General features: G+C 47.6%; 1 protein-coding gene across 2 annotated transcripts in view; it reads right to left on the bottom strand.

Annotated features, from left to right (window-relative positions):
• Positions 1-547: 547 nt before the first annotated feature.
• The window catches only part of LOC133136637 (tropomodulin-4-like), a 22,386-nt gene continuing 1,985 nt past the window's right edge, over positions 548-20,948 (bottom strand). Inside the window, exons 1-10 of one of the 2 annotated variants that reach the window (XM_061254280.1) lie at positions 16,540-16,585; positions 14,721-14,877; positions 12,576-12,732; positions 8,715-8,837; positions 5,600-5,692; positions 4,135-4,265; positions 3,698-3,805; positions 2,245-2,388; positions 1,707-1,851; positions 548-1,035 (exon numbers count right to left, since the gene is read on the bottom strand). In XM_061254280.1, the coding sequence (XP_061110264.1) occupies positions 1,013-1,035; positions 1,707-1,851; positions 2,245-2,388; positions 3,698-3,805; positions 4,135-4,265; positions 5,600-5,692; positions 8,715-8,837; positions 12,576-12,732; positions 14,721-14,831 (1,035 nt within the window). In that variant the 5' untranslated portion in view covers positions 14,832-14,877; positions 16,540-16,585 and the 3' untranslated portion in view covers positions 548-1,012. Of the gene's footprint in view, positions 1,036-1,706; positions 1,852-2,244; positions 2,389-3,697; positions 3,806-4,134; positions 4,266-5,599; positions 5,693-8,714; positions 8,838-12,575; positions 12,733-14,720; positions 14,878-16,539; positions 16,586-20,948 lie in introns of those variants that run through there. The other variant, XM_061254281.1, reaches the window with a different exon arrangement.

The following is a 20,948-nucleotide window of genomic DNA, read 5'->3' as shown; positions in this document are numbered from 1 at the left end:
TATTTGCCAATGGGGTAAGAAAGCAAACAGTAACTGAAAAAAAAAGCGAATATTTTCTACTGGAGAGAGAGAAAAAAAGATTTTATGTCTCATTATAAGACAGTTGTTAAGACAGACTGTTGTGCAGTGAGGAAGCTGAGAAGTGTCATAGAGACTCACACAGCACTAATAAACTCTACTTGTGCAGAGGAGATGGCAAGAACATGGCCATCCAGTGGAAAATAATGAATCAGCGAATCACAGACCTTTAACGCTTTTTTCCCACAGTCACGTACTGAGAGCAGGGTGACATTACTCTAGCTCAAGAGGCAGTCGGAGGGTTGCCAGTTTGATCCCGCGCTGGGTGTGTCGAAGTGTCTCTGAGCAAGACACCTAACCCCCAAATGCTCTGGCTGGTGCCTTGCAGCCTATATGCCATTGGTGTGTGAGCGCATGTGTGAACAGGTGAATGAGAGACATTAACTGTAAAGCGCTCTGGATAAAATCGCAACATAAATGCCGTCCATGTACAGTCAAGAACATGCAAGAAGCCCACATATGCAGCACAAAGAATGTAAACATTTTTATTCAAATTATTTACAGAACACAGCACTTCTGTCAGTATCCGGAGCACTGCTTTGAGATTATTCATTAAGTCCTTTGTTGGATTGGGGGGCGGGGGGTGGGTGGGGGGGAACACTTCACCCCCAATGTAACACATGAAATGAATGGATCTACACAAAGAGGAATATGGGGTTTCCTGCAGAACGAAATGCAGGAAGGCAGTGGCTAGCTATAGCGATGTGCAGTTTATGAAATGAGATTCCTGACAGGTAGAGGGAGACACAGACAAGGTTAGCCATAGAGCAAAAGGCACACGAGAGGGATGCGGCCCACGGTTTTGGTGGGCACCACAGACGCCTGCCGAGGACGAGGTTCTCTCTCTCTCTCTGGGGGGTTGCAGTTGGGCATCAGTAGCAAGGCACAGGGGCATTTTGGGTAGGGCTGGCGGGCCACTAGGGGGAGGAGTCTCTCATCTTACTCTGTTCTGACGAACTGTAAGACACAAAAACAAAATTAGTTATTATTATTATTATAGTTTTTGCGATTATTGTTGTTTGTTGTTATTATTATTATTGTTGGTGTATTGTTGTTTGTTATTGTTGCTGTTGTACTTTGTGTTGTTAATTGTTCTTGTTTGTTGTTATTGCTGTTGTTGGTATTGTTGTTTATTGTTATTGCTGCTGTTGTAGTAATTGTTGTTCTTGTTGTTATTGCTGTTGTTGTAGATGTTGTTTGTTGTTATTTCTGTTGTAGTTGTTGTTGTTCGTGTGGTTTATTGTTATTGCTGTCGTAGTAGTTGTTGTTTGTTGTTATTGCTGTTGTAGTTGTAGTTGTAGTTGTTGTTTGTTGTTATTGCTGTTGTAGTAGTTGTTGTTTGTTGCTATTGCTGTAGTTGTTGTTTGTTGTTATTGCTGTTGTAGTAGTTGTTGTTTGTTGTCATTGCTGTTGTTGTAGTTGTTGTTTGTTGTTATTGCTGTTGTTGTAGTTGTTATTGCTGTTGTTGTAGTAGGTGTAGTTGTTGTTATTGCTGTTGTTGTAGTAGTTGTAGTTGTTGTTATTGCTGTTGTAGTAGTGGTTGTAGTTGTTGTTATTGCTGTTGTAGTAGTTGTAGTTGTTGTTATTGTTGTTGTAGTTGTAGTTGTTGTTGACGGAGCAGAACTCACGGAGGTCGTTGTTGCGGGTGATGGCGATGGCAGCTCGAGCTCGTGGGCCCTGCTGGGTGAAGTGGTAGCCGATCTTAACGATGCTCGGGTGGTTCTCCAGCATGGCGGCGATCTCCATTTCCACCGAGTCTCCCAGCCTCTGCCTCTGTGCGCGGAGGTTAAAGGGTCAGAGTGAGACCGCAAGGCCAGGGGGAACAAACCTACACTTACCTACTATTGAGTATACTGAGTACACTGGATGAGGAAGTTAGGTCTGCAAGATATTCTATAAATGTAATGTCCATCACAGGCTAGGAGGTTTCAGACCTGGCTTGAGACTTATTGTGGGTGGAGCTGCTATGTGCGGTTAATCACTGACTGCACTGAATTACTGACCAGTCAAAAGACTCTGACCCTCCAAAGCAAAACACTGCCCTTCCAATGGTTGAAATCTAGAAAGTATTATTCAGCGAAATTACTGATTTAGTTCCACAAAAATATCCAACAACTGATCTCAAATTCCCTCTGTCATTAACGTGTACTTTTATTAGGTTCTAACCTGGTTGTCGATCTTGATCTCGTTAAGGGTTGTGTTCTCAGCCATTGCCTTGACGATGGCCAGCATGCCCTCCCCAGTGATGAAGTTCGACTCGATGTTCAGGCTCCTCAGAGTCGTGTTTACCTGAAGCATCTCAGCTGCAGCCTGGGGGGTGGGACAGGAAGTGACACAATAAGGGACAGCAGTTCCAGAACACTGACTTGGATTGTTGAAAAAACATTTGGAAAAAAAAACCTTACTCTTCAAAGGCTTGACACTAGCCGTTGCATACAGGTTAATTTTGTTAGAATTGATTATAAATTAATTAATCTGTGTGCACCTGTATTATTAATTAAGCTGTAAGGACCTGTATTATGTTCATAATGGACCTGTATGTTCCTGTATTTTGTTTATAATGGACCTGTATGGACCTGTATTTTGTTTATAATGGACCTGTATGGTCCTGTATTTTGTTTATAATGGACCTGTATGTTCCTGTATTTTGTTTATAATGGACCTGTATGGACCTGTATTTTGTTTATAATGGACCTGTATGGTCCTGTATTTTGTTTATAATGGACCTGTATGGTCCTGTATTTTGTTTATAATGGACCTGTATGTTCCTGTATTTTGTTTATAATGGACCTGTATGGACCTGTATTTTGTTTATAATGGACCTGTATGGTCCTGTATTTTGTTTATAATGGACCTGTATGGTCCTGTATTTTGTTTATAATGGACCTGTATGGTCCTGTATTTTGTTTATAATGGACCTGTATGTTCCTGTATTGTGTTTATAATGGACCTGTATGGACCTGTATTATGTTCATAATGGACCTGTATGTTCCTGTATTTTGTTTATAATGGACCTGTATGGACCTGTATTTTGTTTATAATGGACCTATATGTTCCTGTATTGTGTTTATAATGGACCTGTATGGACCTGTATTGTGTTTATAATGGACCTGTATGGACCTGTATTGTGTTTATAATGGACCTGTATGGACCTGTATTATGTTCATAATGGACCTGTATGTTCCTGTATTGTGTTTATAATGGACCTGTATGGACCTGTATTGTGTTTATAATGGACCTGTATGTTCCTGTATTGTGTTTATAATGGACCTGGATGGACCTGTATTGTGTTTATAATGGACCTGTATGGACCTGTATTGTGTTTATAATGGCCTGTATGGACCTGTATTGTGGTTATAATGGCCTGTATGGACCTGTATTGTGTTTATAATGGACCTGTATGTTCCTGTATTGTGTTTATAATGGACCTGGATGGACCTGTATTGTGTTTATAATGGACCTGTATGGACCTGTATTGTGTTTATAATGGCCTGTATGGACCTGTATTGTGGTTATAATGGCCTGTATGGACCTGTATTGTGTTTATAATGGACCTGTATGTTCCTGTATTTTGCTCTCGAGGGAAAAGAAGATGGCGGTCTGTGGCGAGGCCGCTCACCATGGCGACGGGGTCGTTGCTACGGGTGGCGGCGATGCTGAGGGAGGTCACGCTGGTGTTGTTCGCCATGGCGGAGAAGATCTCCTTCAGCGTCGGGATGGGAATGTCCTGAAGAGAGGGGCGGGGAGATCACTTTTTAGCGGCAATATTTCCAAAAGATCTGAAGACCGCAGTCAGACAGACATCTGTTTTTCTACCTTAATATCTAACCTCGATATTTCTCAAAGAATTCGCTCAAAAAAAGACACGGAAGTCACATGGAACTGGAACTGTAGTTAAATTACATTACATTATTACATCACAGTACATTACATCACATTAATGGCATTTGGCAGACGCTGTTATCCAGAGCGACATACAGTTGATTAGACTAAGCAGGAGACAATCCTCCCCTGGAGCAATGCAGGGTTAAGGGCCTTGCTCAAGGGCGGCGGTACCTTGATGTTGTTGAGGTTGACGTCGGTCAGGCTGCGGTCGTCGTCCTGGATCCGCTCCAGGGTCTGCTCCACGTTGGTGGGGTTCGGGGGCTCGTCCGGGAAGGTGGGGTACGTGTCGGGCTTCACCACGCCTGCGCGGGACACACACACGCACACACACACACGCACACACACACACACACACACACACACACATATGCACACACACACACACACGCACACACACCGCTGTCAATCCTCAGGTTGCCACAGCAACTGTGGCAGACTGCCGCAGAGCTATAGCCCAGCGGGTACGGAACCTGGGGTGTCAAAATGGCCCCTATTGGTCAGGATGTCCTCTATATTTGCTCAAAATGGCTTCTTCTAAACTCAATGATTTTTCACTCTGTGTTTTGAATGGATTTTTAAAAAACTTATTTTTAACATTTTTCACTTATTGATATGTTTTCAGGTATTCGTTTGTGGTTTGGTGAGTGGGTTTTTTAAAGAAATGGCGGGATTTGAGTTGATGATCCATGCACTAGGCCCTCTGCCAAACCTACAAAATCCAGGTTTGTATACAGTCGTCATCTGCTGCAAGTCTAATTCATACAATAAAATAACCCCCACCATATGGTATGTTTCAACCAATGAGAAAGTCCTGTTATATCAAAGTGCGAATGCTTCAATGAGATCAGCACAGATCTCATCTCTGGGCCTGCCAAGCTCATCGTCATGTTTTATTCATCGGTCGATCGATAGCTGGTCATTATCTGGAGTAAATGTCTGATTGAGTCCCTGTCTAATGGCTGACCTCGCGTGTATAATTAAAGGCTGTTTGGGAACGAACGCCCCCCCTCTGTCTGAGCAGGAACCATCATATCGTCTCAACCTTCACCAGTGATGTCTCTGCCCCTGACCTACTGAAGCTGTGCCATGTTGCCAAACAGGGTCAAAAATAGAACAATTTTCCGGATTCATAATTTTTAAAGTTTAGCCGACAACAGAAAATGGGGGGAGGGTAGATACTGACTGTTATTGCCCCAGTGTTGGACTGGGGGGTAGAAACTCACTGTTAATGCCCTCGGTGTGGGACTGGGGGGTAGATACTGATTGTTATTGCCCCAGTGTTGAACTGGGGAGGGTAGATACTATTATTGCCCCAGTGTTGAACTGGAGAGGGTAGATACTCACTGTTAATGCCCCAGTGTTGAACTGGGGAGGGTAGATATTGACTGTTATTGCTCCAGTGTTGGACTGGGGAGGGTAGATACTCGCTGTTATTGCCCCAGTTTTGAAATGGGGAGGGTAGATATTCACTGTTATTGCCCCAGTGTTGAACTAGGGAGGGTAGATACTCACTGTTATTGCCCCAGTGTTGAACTGCGGAGGGTAGATACTGACTGTTATTGCTCCAGTGTTGGACTGGGGAGGGTTGATACTCTCTGTTATTGCCCCAGTGTGGGGCTGGGGGGTAGATACTCACTGTTAATGCCCTCGGTGTTGGCGATCCTGCCTTCCAAGCCCAAAGCGTCGTAGTACTGCTTGTTACTCATCAACGTGTACATTCCCAAGATGGCTGCCAACACAAGAGAAGAACAGTGGTGAAACTCTGGTGCCGTCAGTCATTCCTGGAGTCATTCCTGGCTACAGGTAGCAGATCAGTCTCTGCTTCACATGCAAGAGCATCTAAACATCTACACCTTTAAACCTGCGATGGACTGTTATGAAACATATCGAATAAATAATAATAATAATCATCATCATTCTCATCATCATATTTGTTGAGCGTACCCCTGGGCTGTCAAATGAAGATAATATCTGCATATGATTGGACCAATCTCCTCATCATGTGATCGCAGCATCACTACTGTCTGCCCTGGAGGGGGTCTATCTGGGGAGGCTCATCCAATCAGACGCCTGGGATTAACGTCACGTGACCGCCACGCTGAGTGAACACCCGCCACCCGCGCCCCGGTCGTTGCTCAGCACGGGCGGACATTTTGAGAAGGGCCGCTTGCACAGGTGATAAACTTTTACGGCCACATTTCGAGTTAAGAGCGCCGCCCCTCGGGACCGGAGGAAGTCACCCGTCCGGGACAGGTCCCCTCTGCGGGACCGTGGGGGTCACAGCCCCGGTCTACTGTTAATAAATCACAGCGCTGCTGAAAGAGACTGCCTGAGCAAGCGGTCCAGTCTTGTAGTAAGTCTTAAGATCTCGTTTTTTTTTCTCAAGTACAAAATATTAGCATTTTTTAATTGACTGCTTGCTTGACAAGTTTAATTTTCCTGCCCCACTTGGCAAATCTTGAAATGAGTCCAACTCATTGGCAATATTTTTGTCTTATTTTAGCAAAAATGTCTTATTGTCTTATTTAGTAAAATAAATAAAACTTGAATTCTCAATATGAATACATGAGATAGTTGCAATTGCAGTGCAGTTATCCAGCTAACTCAGTAATCCTGCTCTGTGGGTTTTACTCAGTGAGTTATCCAGCTAACTCAGGAATCCTGCTTTGTGGGTTTTACTCAGTGAGTTATCCAGCTAACTCAGTAATCCTGCTTTGTGTGTTTCACTCAGTGAGTTATCCGGCTAGCTCAGTAATCCTGCTTTGTGAGTTTTACTCAGTGCAGTTATCCAGCTAATTTAGTAATCCTGCTTTGTGGGATTTACTCAGTGCAGTTATCCAGCTAACTCAGTAATCCTGCTCTGTGGGTTTTACTCAGTGCAGTTATCCAGCTAACTCAGTAATCCTGCTCTGTGGGTTTTACTCAGTGCAGTTATCCAGCTAACTCAGTAATCCTGCTCTGTGGGTTTTACTCAGTGCAGTTATCCAGCTAACTCAGTAATCCTGCTTTGTGGGGTTTACTCAGTGCAGTTATTCAGCTAAATCACTAATCCTGCTCTGTGGGTTTTACTCAGTGCAGTTATCCAGCTAACTCAGTAATCCTGCTCTGTGGGTTTTACTCAGTGCAGTTATTCAGCTAAATCACTAATCCTGCTTTGTGACCCCTGGCTGCCTCAAATATATAATATCGTCCCACAATGCTTTGCGGCAATGCCAGTGAAAATGGACAGAAGAGGGCAGCAGTCCTCTCTAAGCATTCTGCTCTAAAAAAAAGAAAAATACAAAAAAAGTGAACTGCCCCAAAATCAGGAAAGCCCCTTTAGGGGGAGTGGGGGATCGAGGGACAGAGAGAAAGAATGAAAGAAAGACTGACATGAAAAAAGAGAGAGAGAGAGAGACAGGAACCTGAAATCTGTTCCGCTAATAACCCGGCTTTGAGAAAAGTCGCTTACGGAAAGTATTACGGCTGCTTTTGGGCGCCAAACAAAAAATCTGACAGTTTTTCGGTTCTATTTATAGGACTATTTGTTCTTTTTCTTTTCTTTTGAAAAGAAAAGAGGGAAAGAAAGGAGTGTCTATGTCCATGCCAGATTCCCCCGCTGGCTCGCCCGTTCTGTCAACAGAACCGCTGCCAAAATGCCGGACCTAACAAAAGAATTACACAGCCTACTGGAGTCCGACATCTCCCCTCTGGGCCCGGTCCAGAACCCGCAAACTTCAGCGAGACGTTCGGACCGGCTAATCCGCAGTGTCACATGAGAGGAGTGAAACGCACGCATGCGAATTGGCCCGCTCCGGTCCTGGCCCTTCTTCCCCCCGCGATTCCCAAAACCAGAGAGTCTCTGGATCCCCGATGCCGTCTCCATAGCAACAACCCGGGTCACCGGGACAGTTCTAGTCAGGTGTGCGGGTTGGGGGGGGGGGGGGCAGAATTCCAGTTGCCAAGGCAACCGCAACGGAGGAGTGACATCACAGTTGGACCTAATGCTAGGCTCAATATCCAGTGAAATGTATATGGACCACGTAATAAAGCAGTGAGGCTGAAGCTCTTGTTTCAGGATGACCATAAATGGTGAGAGAAGATGACTCTTAGGGAGCAGAGCAGGAGTTAAGACCGTAGAGGCCTTTCACGGGAGGGTTTAAAAGCCTGTTCTGGCTCCACCTGAGGCTAGTAATCCAGAGGACACCGCAAATCTACTGACCGACATCTTCCACAACCCTGGGCCCAGATCAAACAGGAACAGATTTACACGAGACAGCCCAAAACTTCCATTTAGAGTAACAAGAGCCGTCAATGAGAACACAGGGCAGGGGGGGTGGGGATAGAGGGAGAGAGGGCAGAGGGGTAGAGGGTGGAGGGGTGAGGGGTTGGACAGTCTGACTAAAAAAAGGAATTTTGAAGAAGACAGGAGAACACAGTGGAGTCCTCCACCACAGAGGAAGACAGCCACCCAACACTGGAGGCTTACACTTACGCTGTGTTCCAAATGGGAGGGGCAACGTGCAGGGAGAGGGGAGGGGCTATATGGAGTAGGAGGGGCCAAGGGAAGAGGAGGAGCTACCCACAGAGCATTGGGAGGGGCTATGCAAAGTGGGAGTGGCTAAAGAGATTCCTTTTTTTAGGGAGGTGGGAGGGGCTAAAGGAACAGACACATGGAGAGGGGGAGGCCCTACACTGAGTGGGAGGGGCCAAAAGAAGGGGGCGGGGTGAAGGAAGGGGGCGGGGTGAGGGAAGGGGGCGGGGCCAGGTACCTGCGATGTCACACATCTCTGCGTCCGTGGCGTTCTTCAGCGCCTCCTCCAGTTCGGGCTCCAGAGTGATCTGCTCATGGATGGGGATCTGCCCCGCTCCGGCCTTAGGGACAAACGCCTTCCCTGTGGACACACACACACACACACACACGTTTATCCCATATCCATGGTAGGGTTAACACTGAGGGTGAACGTGAGTAGTTACTGCCACTAGCAGGGCTCCGCATTGTTAGGTTCTGCGTGGCGCTGTCTAATTTTCCAGGGACAGTTTATGATCAAGAATCTGGGGCATCGTGGCTCAGGTGGTAAGAGCAGTCATCTGGCAGTTGGAGGGTTGCCGGTTCGATCCCACCCTGGGTGTGTCGAAGTGTCCCTGAGCAAGACACCCAACCCCCAAATGCTCCTGATGAGCTGGTTGGTGCCTTGCATGGCAGCCAATCGCCGTTGGTGTATGAATGTTTGTGTGAATGAGAAGTATCAATTGTACAGCACTTTGGATGAAGGATGAATATGCTATACCTGTATTATTAAATGTTTCTAAAAACCAAGCAGTTTCGAGATTCCAGTGACAGAAGCAGCCATTTACTACCAGCACCACCCCCACGAAACAAGCCTGACCACAGAACCTCTGCCAATCAAACAGAATCTGCCTACTCGTCCAGACGTACAGAAGGTATGTCATTCCTGTCTGACGTGTCGTGGAGCATTGATGTGTGCAGGAGCTGGTGTGTGGCCAAACAAGGCCCTGTTTCCAGACCATAAACAGGTCGATACGTTTCAGAGACAGCATCGCAACAGCCGTGCTGTACTGTATGTGCAAAGATCTCCAAAGGTTATATTACAAAATGATATGCTTATTCGGGTTTCAAACCCCGGGCAGGATTTCAGAAACAGACGGCAAGATGATATGGGAGAATTTGCCATGCAGATTTCAGTCAATTAGAGAATCCGCTGCAAAAATCTGAGCGTGCTTTTTGCCAAGAGTCAGTTGTCAGTGCTCACATTTTACGTGTGAAAATATGAAGGTTGTTGTGTCTGTTTTTCAGCAGTTAAAGACTATGTAATGCGGAATTACACAGGAATATGCTTGGGATTTTATGGCAGAATTACGGCAAGAATAATAATTACCCATCAATGTCTTGAGCACAGTGTTGGGGAAAGCTACTCTGAAAGCACAGTTGTACAAACTGCCAATTACTTCACACTGGAAGTAGTTCAACTACAATGACTACAATTACTCAAAAAATTCAGTACCTTCTTAAAAAATGTCATTATCAGCAATGTGCACACCAACACATTCTCATTCTCATATTTGAGAACGTCATACAATCTTTCCTCAAAACTGAGGTCACCACATCCGCCAACCTGGGTGATGCAAGGCAGCCATTTTGCACAGGAACGCACAGTGCATGTTAGCTGAGGTGAGGATGGAGGGAATTGTTGACCAGGTGAACAGCCAGGACAAGAATTTACCCAAGAACTCGGGGAACGCCCTACACTTTGCGACAAGTGCCACCAGAGCTTTCTCGACCGCAATGAGTCGGGTCCGTGGTTTAAGGTCTCGTTGAAATGGCAGAACCTTCTACAGTTCAGTGTCCCCATCACAGCAATGGCTTCCAGGTTGGCCCTGAGGGAACACCACCCCCTAGTTGCCAATTTCCCAAGTACTGTACTCCCCAAGTCTCGCTCATATTAAGCCATCAAGGGAGGGAGAGGCACAGAGAATTATGGCTGCTGTCGAAATCGATCAAAATGTCCGCCATTTGTTTATCTCCCCAAGTGTAACAGGGATAGCTCCACCACACGGACCCTACTGGCAGCTCCCCCCTGCGGTGAAATACAGCTATGCCAGCTTTGACCAGCTTGAAAATTGAGCCGGTCAAGCTGGTCATTAAGCTGGTCTAGCTCGGTATGAGCTGGTCAACCAGGCTGGTCATAAAGCTGGTCTAGCTCGGTATGAGCTGGTCAACCAAGCTGGTCATGAAGCTGGTCTAGCAGGGTATGAGCTGGTCAAACCAGCTAGTGCTGGTAGCTTGTCTGAGCTGGTAGCTCTTCAACAAGCGAGCGGCCCTTTCAAAAACATAGCTTGAGCTGTTTTTCTGTTCCAGCAGGGCTGTGGAAGTGACATGACTATCCCTCTGAGCGAGACACCGTGGTCCCCGGACAGGGAAACCAAACTGCCCTCTAATTGCTGCGGCATGTAGCGGATATTCACCAGCAAGCATCCGTCTCTGAACTCGGCTACACGACTAGCACAGTAGCACGTCCTGCGCCACAAGACAAGTCCTGACACTGTAGCAATGTCACATAAACTCCGCACCCCGGGAAAGGCCGTCGGGGGCGTAAGAGGGTGGGGAGGGGGGGGTTTGGGCACGTCCAGTGATTCCTCAGCCTCTCTTGTTCCTGTAGCAAGGCCAGGTCACGCACATGCCCTCTATGGCGGGGGGGGGGGGGGGGGGGGTCTGGTGCCAAACATCCTTCGTTCATTAGAGGACGGATGAGAAGATTAAGGGGGGGGGGGGGTACGTGAGGTCCTGACCCGTCCCCCTGCCAAAAATCTCTCAGCTGCGCTGAATTTCAGAGCGCCGCACGGACGAGAGAAACTCCATCGCCGCGGCAACGACCGCCAGCCTCTCTCCCCTGTTGAGAGGGGAAGGTTAAATATAACCCCAGCCCCCCCCTCGCCCCCCCCCCTCGCCCACCTTGTTTTTCACCACAACTGCACTTTCTGGGTTCACCCTGCACCCCGATAAGGACTGGCCACCGACTGGGGACAGAGCTGGGTCTAATACGTCATGGGTTAGGATTCCCAGACTGGTCTGGTGTATTGAAACCTCTGAAGAAGAGCAAACCTGGCCTTCTGGGCCCTCTCGGTCGGCTCAGTAGCGCCAGGCCAGATCAGTCGAGGACAGAGAATAATCCAAGAGAATTTGAATCCACAACAATTATGTTAGCTTCTGTGCTTGTGAAGAAGTGTCTATCACAGGGTTACTATGGTGACTGAGCGTGTGACATCATCACTGCAAGACTGCAGTCCAGTCCAATACATCCATCTTTGTACACAAGTATAAAATATCATTGCCTGGTTTTCCTATGTCAGTAAATAAAAGTCCAATATCAGATTATTACTCTAGCTAACAGTGAGGGGGAGTGGTTAGTGGTCTTAGTGGGTTTGGCGGTGGGGAGAGGGCGTATCAACCAAGCCACCATTTTCTGCTCACCAAAATCAAAGAAATGAATCACATCGTTTTGTTGTGTTTGTCTTTGTCTTTGTTTTTTTTTCCATTTCATCATATAGCCCTACGTGTTATGTACCTCATTCATCACATGATACGTTACACTTTACAGCAAAGGGGGGCTAAACTGGCCTCAATGTCCACCAATGTGCTGCACCCTCCTGGGTGGTGTGCGGCGGCCATTTTGTGTCAGAACACTCACCGGCTGAGGCGGGGAGGGGTGGAATTATCAACCCAATTAAAATGAGGGAAGATTATATGGGCTGATTGACACAGCCAGGTTGGGAATTTTAGCCAGGAGACTTAGGGGAGGGAAACTCCTATTTTGTTTTTGTAACGTTTAATGACCACAGTGAGCCGGTTCGTAACGTCTCTTCCGAAAGACCGGGGGGGTGGTTTTTTGAACCAACTTTATTAGCCGTTCACTCCTGAGACACGGACAGTAAGAAGACAGAGCTGGGTCGCAACTCTCAAAATACGCTTAGAAAAAAAGAAAAAAAAAAACATAGCAAAAGAAATATGGACAGTCTAGTTTTTACATGACACCGTGTCTGTGCCTGTGTACAGGCGGTTGCCGGGAGACGGTTTCAGGCGCTCTTGGTCTCGCCCGGAGGCTGAAGGTCACCTTTCTTCTCCCCGGTGAAGGGCACCAGGTCGGCCCGGTCCTCGTGCTCCAGAGCCTCCTTCTCCAGGTGCCCCATCAGGGCGTCGCGGTCGTACGCCCCCGTGGGCGTCTTCTTGGTCTGGTCGCGCTGCCGCAATCCCGCCGGGAGCCCTTCGTTCTGGGATACGGGAGGGGAGATGGGGGGGGGGGGGGGGGGGGAGGTTACGCTAGACTGCTGAAGGAGGAATCGGTGGGCGGTTGGAAAAGTATTGTCTACGTCACGAAAGGTGGGTGGAGTTCATAGCTGTGGTGTAAGCAATCGGGTAGAAAGCAATCTCGGGTCCGATCGGCTCGTGAGTGGCTGGAGGCAAATACACAATTGTTTTGGATTCAAATGCTTCTGTGCTCAAATGATCTTGTCTGCTGGAATTTAGCCAACCGAGCGAACAACAAGGGGGGAAGGTGTGGGGGGCGGGGGTTTGCACGATACACCAGACAGGCTCTGTAAAGTGTAGAGTGTAGAGAAGTATTTTAATCCAAAACAATCCAAAACAAAGTCGTATTTGGCCCACGTCCACTCACGAGCCAACCTGACCCAGGCTTGCTCTCTACCTGACTGCTTTAACCATATGCTGGACAGAGGAGCAGTTCAATGACATAAACCCCATCCACCATTTGTGACACAAACAATACTTTTCCAACTACCCATCAATTCATCCTTCAGCACTGTATCCCACCCAGTGTGTCTAAACCACACACCTCGTTAGATGTTACTGGCATCCAAATGACCAAAGTCAATAATATCTGGAAATGTGATAATGATCATGTCATGTGCACTTTAATCAGTTTTATTATACTTATAATTTATTTATTATTTTTATTTATTATACTTGGACTGCATGTCTCCAATAGCGATAGAGGAATAAAATCTAAGTGTTTCCTGTTTATTCTGATGCTGGGAATCCACCAGCAATGCATCTCCTCGTGGTCGGAAATTTCTCTTTCATTTCCTCAATCTCTTTCTCTAGAAGGAGATAATGGAAGACAAATCAATGCCTCCAACTTTCATTGTGCGTCCGTCTCTTCCAGACACCGTGCCGAGATCACATCATCACAGGAAAGCACCTCTCAATACCACTCTGAGACTACCTCAGCCCGGGAAAAAATCAATGGCTTACCGCCATATTGCTCCCCAAAAAAACTCCCGTATTCCCAAAGTCATATTTGAATCGCGTACACGCGTGATGGCGTCGCGGTCCGCAGCATTCCGTACGGAACGTTGAGTGGATCACTCGTCTCCGCGGTTACAGCGCCAAGGCCGCAGATCTGACGGGGGCGGAGGCATCTGCGCGGCTAATTATAAACGCAAGGCGATACAGCCGAGGGGACCAAACAGCTGTAATTTAAGGGGGAGGCCCTATCAAAATCCACTGAGGGAATGAGTCTCGGCTTGGATCGAGAGAGAGAGAGAGAGAGAGAGAGGGAGAGGGAGGGAGAGAGAGAGAGAGAGAGAGAGGGGGGGGAGAGAGAGAGAGAGAGAGAGAGAGAGAGGGGGAGGGAGAGAGAGAGAGAGAGAGACAGAGAGCGAGAGAGAGGGGGGGGGAGAGAGAGAGAGAGAGAGAGAGAGGGGGAGGGAGAGAGAGAGAGAGAGAGAGGGGGAGGGAGGGAGAGAGAGAGAGAGAGAGAGAGAGGGGGGGAGGGAGACAGAGAGAGAGAGAGAGAGAGAGAGAGAGAGAGGGGTTCATAGAGCAGGAGAGGAGAGAGGAGGCCTTGTTTTAATTACTGTTACTTAGTTACTAATTCATTCATTATGTTTGTGCTTTCCAGGGTTACTGTATGTGAGTCCACTGAGCATGGTTTAACTCTGCTCTACTGTAAGCTGTGAAATATGTGGTTACAATTTGATTAGAAAAAACCTGGAGATCTACCGTCGTGTAGGTTTTCCTTTTAACCCTAAATTGGCGCACCTGATTCCATTAAATAGTAGCTCAAGAAGACCTATAGTTGTTGAATGAGGTGTGCTTTGTTAGGGTTGGAGTGAAAACCTACAGGACGGTAGATCTCCAGGAGCAGGGCTGGGCAGCCGGGTGGTATATAGTGTGCAGTGCAGTGAGAATGCGGCCTACACTGAGGCCTGGTTAGCGACACATCCCCCCACTTTCCTACCTCTGGGTCCATCTCGGCGAGCTCGCTCTCCAGCTGCTCCAGCTCCTCGGCGGTGAGGCTCCGGAGGATGGCATCCTCATCGATGTCCCGTGGATCACTCTTCTTGGACATGTCTGCTGACGGGGGTGGGCTCCTGTCCTACTGCACACGGGGGACCCTGGGGGAGAGGGGAGATTCGGGTATGAGGGGGGTACGGAGCAGGACACAGAGGGGTACAGAACAGACTAAGCCCACCATATTCAGGTCAGGAGAGGGGCACTGTGACACACACTGAACACAAGACAGCGTCCAAGGCAGGACCACTGGAAAACCGGGAGCCTTTCGACACACTGCAACAGTACATTGCAAAGCAACACAGCATTTAGTCTTGTGTAAGTCTTATTTTTAATTTTTTATCAGCAGCAGCAGGGAGAGAGAGATAGAAGGAGAGAGAGTGAGAGATAGAAGGAGAGAGAGTGAGACAGAGAGAGATAGAGAGAGAGTGAGAGATAGAAGGAGAGAGAGAGATAGAGAGAGGGAGAGAGATAGAGAGAGAGAGTGAGGGAGAGAGAGAGAGACAGAGATAGAGAGGGAGAGGGAGAGGGAGAGGGAGAGAGAGAGAGGGAGAGAGAGTGAGAGATAGAAGGAGAGAGAGTGAGAGAGAGATAGAGAGAGAGAGGGAGAGAGATAGAGAGAGAGAGACAGAGATAGAGAGGGAGAGAGAGAGAGAGAGAGAGTGAGGGAGAGAGAGAGAGAGAGAGAGAGACAGAGATAGAGAGGGAGAGAGAGAGAGAGAGACAGAGAGAGAGAGGGAGAGAGAGAGAGAGAGAGGCGCAGCAGCAGGGTTGGGGTTTAGGGTTACATGGAAGAGGAGAGCGGAGCCAGCACTAATTTATCACTGTTCACACGCACCCGTCCGAGGCTCCGCCCGCCTTGCCCCGCCCTGCCGCCCACAGACCTGGGGACCCTGATAAGCAGGGTACGGGGTAGGCTCCGAAAGACACCAAAATAACCACGATTCAGCCAGAACGCAACATCCCACGGCCTCCTTCTGCCAAAGCCATATTTACATATTTAACAAGAGAAAAAAACCTCCACGGCGTGTTACACAGCGCTGTAAAATACCACACTACGTCTCCTCATTCTGCACCATAACATACACCACAGCAAAACATTACGGCCTGTGACATGTCTCAGTAAAACTCCACAGCCTGCAAAACAACACAGTAACACCATAGCTGGTTATAGGTCACAGCGAAAGAGCAACGATTATGATATATCGCAGTGAAACACCAAGCGGTATTGCGGCAAAGGCCTAGGGCTTGTGATGTATCACAATAACACACCATAACTTGTTGAATATCAAAGTAAAAGCCCAAAGCTTGTGATATATCACAATGAAAGACTATAATTTGTGATGTATAGCGGTAAAAACAGCTCCGTAGCTTGCGAGACATCACAGTAAAAAAGCACCGTAGCTTGTTATATGTCACAGTAAAAGCTCAAAGATTATGATGCGTCACAATAAAACACCACAGCGTGTAGTATATCACACTGAAGGCCCCCGAGCTTGTGATACATCACAGTTAAAGACTACATTTTGTTGTATATCACAGTAATGCACCGTAGCTTATGCTATATCAAAATAAAAGTCTTGTTATATGTCACAACAGAACCGGCAGAGCTCGCGACACATCACAACAGAACAGCACAGATTGCTGCATGTCACAGTAAAAGCCCAACGCTTCTGACAGATCACGGTGAAACAGCAGAGCTTCTGAAACGTCACAAAGAAAGCCGACTGCTTTGCATTCCCCGTGAGAGGCACTAACGTCTTCACCTTCTCCTGAAACGGTGTTCACCGTCTGGCGTGCAAACGGGAGGAGGGATGGAGGATATAAAGGGAATGACTGTAGGGGGTGGGTGGGGGGGGGGGGGGGTGTCGACATGCAATACTCCCACCCCCTACAGCGCACGCGTTTTGGGGTTACCGCAGTGTTTCGATGATGGTTTAACTCGTTTAACACCGTGGCACTGAATTACCACCTGTGCACGACACAAACACATACACCTGGCACAGAATGTTCCAGAACGCACAGTCGCTCCGTGGCCGGGAGGGGCGGGCCCAGAGTGACTGCCACTCAACTACGCTCCTGCTCTCCAATTGGACCCCCTGCCAGGTGAGGTCACAGGGGCACTCAAACAGCAGAAAAGGTCCCAATTAGAAACCGTTTGACCGCCGTCCAACAGCAGAGCTTTGATGATGGCAAAAGCCTTTTGATTCATCCCTCTACACCAGGCGGGCAACAAGGGCCATATCTGTTTCTGGCTGTCATACCAACTGCTGGCTTTAATGACTTAATTAGCCCTAACATTATGCCATCTCAAATTTTAGCTACATTTCATGATAAGCGCACGAATGACAGCCGGAAATTGTTCTTGTGTCCCTACATTAAAACGTTATACTGCGATCTCATCTACGAGGGAACCAATGTTGGTGTGTACAGCCAATTACAATTACACACCGGCCCTCCAGGAACAGAATTGCTCTACCCCCACCATCTTTCCCCACAGACGGCCATCTTAGGTTCCAAAGATCAAAATTACATTTCACATGTAGTGGAGCCAAGGTGGGGGGAGACCAAAATAACCCCATGTATCCGAAAGGCACCTTTTCAAGGGCCAGACGTTTTTTTGTCATTTGATACGTTATATAGAGATTAGACAGTTCCAAATATGGATATATTCCATTATCTCAGGCCTTGAGCAAAAAGTTCTTATTCAGGCCAAAGAGAGCCCACTGTGAACTAAAGTCATGAGCAAGCCCTGTACCAGGAAATATACTGTGAGCACTTTATTAGGTACACATGTACACCAGCATGTTAATGAAAATGTCTAATCAGCCAATCATGTGGCAGCAACTAAATGCATAAAAGCATGCAGTCGTGGTCTAGAGGTACCGCTGTTTTTCAGACCAAATGTCAGAATGGGGAAGAAATGTGATCTAAGTGACTATGATTGTTCGTGGCAGGCAGGGTGGTTTGAGTATCTCAGAAACCGCTGATCTCCTGAGATTTTCACATACAACAGTCTCTAGAGTTTGCAGAGAATGGTGCGAAAAAACAAAAAACATCCAGTGAGCAGCAGTTCTGTGAGCAAAAACACTTTGTTAATGAGAGAGGTCAGAGGAGAAGGCCCAGACTGGTCAAAGCTGACAGGAAGGTGACAGTAAAGCAAATAACCACACATTACAACAGTGGTATGCAGAAGAGCATCTCTGAACACACAACACGTCAACAAGAGGATAGGCTACCGCAGCAGAAGTCTTAATAAGTCTAAAGAATAAGTCTAATAAATACCTAACAAAGTGCTCACTGGGTGCACATGCTCATTCAGACTGACTTGGCGACTGTCCCTGTGCATTAGTAACGGATGGAAACACATCAGTGTGATCCGCAGACTTCCCAACGACGCAATAACAGCGACTCCCATCATGCACTCCCGTCCCAACACTCCCCTTCAACCATTCACAGAGAAGAATGGGCCTGTTGGAATGTTTTCGGCGTCAGAGTTCTAGAAGGCCGCAGCTTTCAGCTGGCGGCCCTGACTGTCCCATCAGCATTAGAATGAGCATCGCATACATCAGCGTTCTCTTCCTGCTTTTAGTACCGAAAACTATCTGTCCTTTTTTAAAGTCCCAAACCCCCCCAGAGCCCAATTCCCCCTCCCCGTCCCCCTCCTGTGGTCAGCTCTCTGTGTTAACATTCAGCGTTGTGACCCGATAATTATGCAAAAAACACATGTCACGTGGGAAATCGTTTCACAAACAGCTTGGAAAAAATAGCAGTTAGACCCGAAAGTATGCGTACGTCTACCAAAATTGCAATTGCTCAACTCGGATCAGTGTGGACCACAAACCGAAAGCTCCAGGAAGACACGAAAAGCTCACAAATATGAAAATTATGCGTGTGGAGTTATGATCTCAGATCTTAACGGATTAAAAGCGGGAACTATGGAAGCAGCAGCAGCATGGAGCGGGAGTGTGGAAACTGAACAGTCCCGGTCACCTGACCTCGCAGAAACCATCTGGGGCTATCTGCTGGTCACACTAGCTGCAGGGCGCATCCTCATAAACATCGCTGTCGTTCCCCACGAACAGAGGCCAGCAGGGCCATAGAAACGCCTGCGAGAAGCGATCCAGATCATGAGACTCGCCCCCCTTTCAGGTGTCTGACTCAGTGTTATTCTCCCCCTGGGTCAGACACGTCATTGATTTGGATACGTTTCCTGTGCTTTACTGAGCGTGTCTGGTGTATCGGCACCTAGGAAAGACTTTCGGAATAAGAGCAAACCCCGCCTTCCGGTCCTCTTGGTTGGCTCAAGTGCACCAGGCAGGATCAATCGAGCACAGAAAAGTATTAGAATCTAAAACAATCTCGGATTTGACCCAGGTTCGCTCCCTACTGAATGGTGTAATTCTGTCATTTTCAGATTCTGTGTGTCGGGTTCCTCTGTCTGAAACAGGGTTCCTCTGCCTGAAACAGGGTTCCTCTGTCTGAAACAGGGTTCCTCTGCCTGAAACAGGGTTCCTCTGTCTGAAACAGGGTTCCTCTGCCTGAAACAGGGTTCCTCTGTCAAAAACAGGGTTCCTCTGTCTTTAACACGGCTCCTCGGTCTGAAACATGGTTCCCCTGCCTGAAACAGGGTTCCTCTGTCTGAAACAGGGTTCCTCTGCCTGAGACAGGGTTCCTCTGTCTGAAACAGGGTTCCTCTGTCTTTAACACGGCTCCTCGGTCTGAAACATGGTTCCCCTGCCTGAAACAGGGTTCCTCTGTCTGAAACAGGGTTCCTCTGCCTGAGACAGGGTTCCTCTGTCTGAAACATGGTTCCTCTGCCTGAAACAGGGTTCCTCTGTCTAAAACACGGTTCCTCTGTCTGAAACATGGTTCCTCTGCCTGAAACAGGGTTCCTCTGCCTGAAACAGGGTCCCTCTGCCTGAAACAGGGTTCCTCTGTCTGAAACACAGTTCCTCTGCCTGAAACAGGGTTCCTGCTGAACAAACAGGGTTCCTGCTGAAGGAACAGGCGGTCGGGTGGAGATCAGTGAGGATTCGCAGGGCTTTGTCCCGGTGTCCCCTGTGTGCCCTGGATGTTCTTACAGCTGAAATAACAGTTTAGACACGGTCATGAAGGAAGGCTCGTAGCACACTGTGTAAACATGGCGTTTCATTAGCGTGCGTGTTAGCTTAATCTGCAGGTCTGACGGTTTGAGTGAAAGACAGCAGCTGGAGTCATAAACGCGGAGAGTTTCGGGGGCCTGAAGACGGGTCAGGCGATCGCTGGGACTCTGGCCCCCAGCCTACAGGGGCACGGAGACAATCCGCATTTCCTGACCTCTGACTTTTCCCAGGCTCCTTTGCACATGTTCCGCTCACAGAGTCCTCAGCAGGTAAAAATAATACAGCGAAGTCTGTGACGGGAATTACGGGAAATTGGGAGTTAATCTGCAAAAACAAAGGCAGGATGAAGGCTTGAGAGCAAGTCTGTTTTTACCGCAAGTGTTCCCATGAAAATATCAGAGGACTTGTAAACTGTGACAACAATCTTCAATAATCTAAAATCTCTATCCTTAATTTTTCAGTTCTGGGGGATTTGGCAATATCGGTGGTCACACTGGGGGTCAGAGAAGATTGTTTTCACACTCCAGATACCACAGTTCTGTTCGAAATGAGGCTATGAGTAGGAGCCAAGTTCTTATTTTTCTTCAAAGATAATGGAGCTATCGCATATTACAGAGAAAGAAGACTGCCTAGATAAAACCAACAATGTCGTCTGACGTGGTAACATTGAGCAACAAATTAAGTCTCTTTTTTAAAATGCATTTGAAGCTTTTCGGATCTCAGGGCCTTGTGTGGTGTGTCGTCACATTTCAATACGTGGTGGGAATGCCCCACCCGAAACCACCAGCATATGGAGGAGCCATTTACGAATGCGAACTCATCCACACTGCAGCAAAAACCGCATCGTGAGAGAGTATCAAATATAGAAAAGTAGAGGGCTCCAAAACAGAACAAAAAACCCACCTCATCATCAACTAACGGGAGGAGAATGTGAACAGACCCCGCCCAACCCACTGTGACATCACAGTGACTTCCTCCACCACAGGACAGACCTCATCAACAACTAACATTACGGTGTGTTCACGGCTCATGACAGAAGGTTGGATAAAGAGACGCAAGTCACTCTGACC

This window comes from Conger conger, chromosome 9, assembly GCF_963514075.1.
Source record: "Conger conger chromosome 9, fConCon1.1, whole genome shotgun sequence".
Classification (NCBI taxonomy): Eukaryota; Metazoa; Chordata; class Actinopteri; order Anguilliformes; family Congridae; genus Conger; species Conger conger.
The sequence above is the reverse complement of the archived record's forward strand: the minus strand, read 5'-3'. Positions and strand labels throughout refer to the sequence as shown.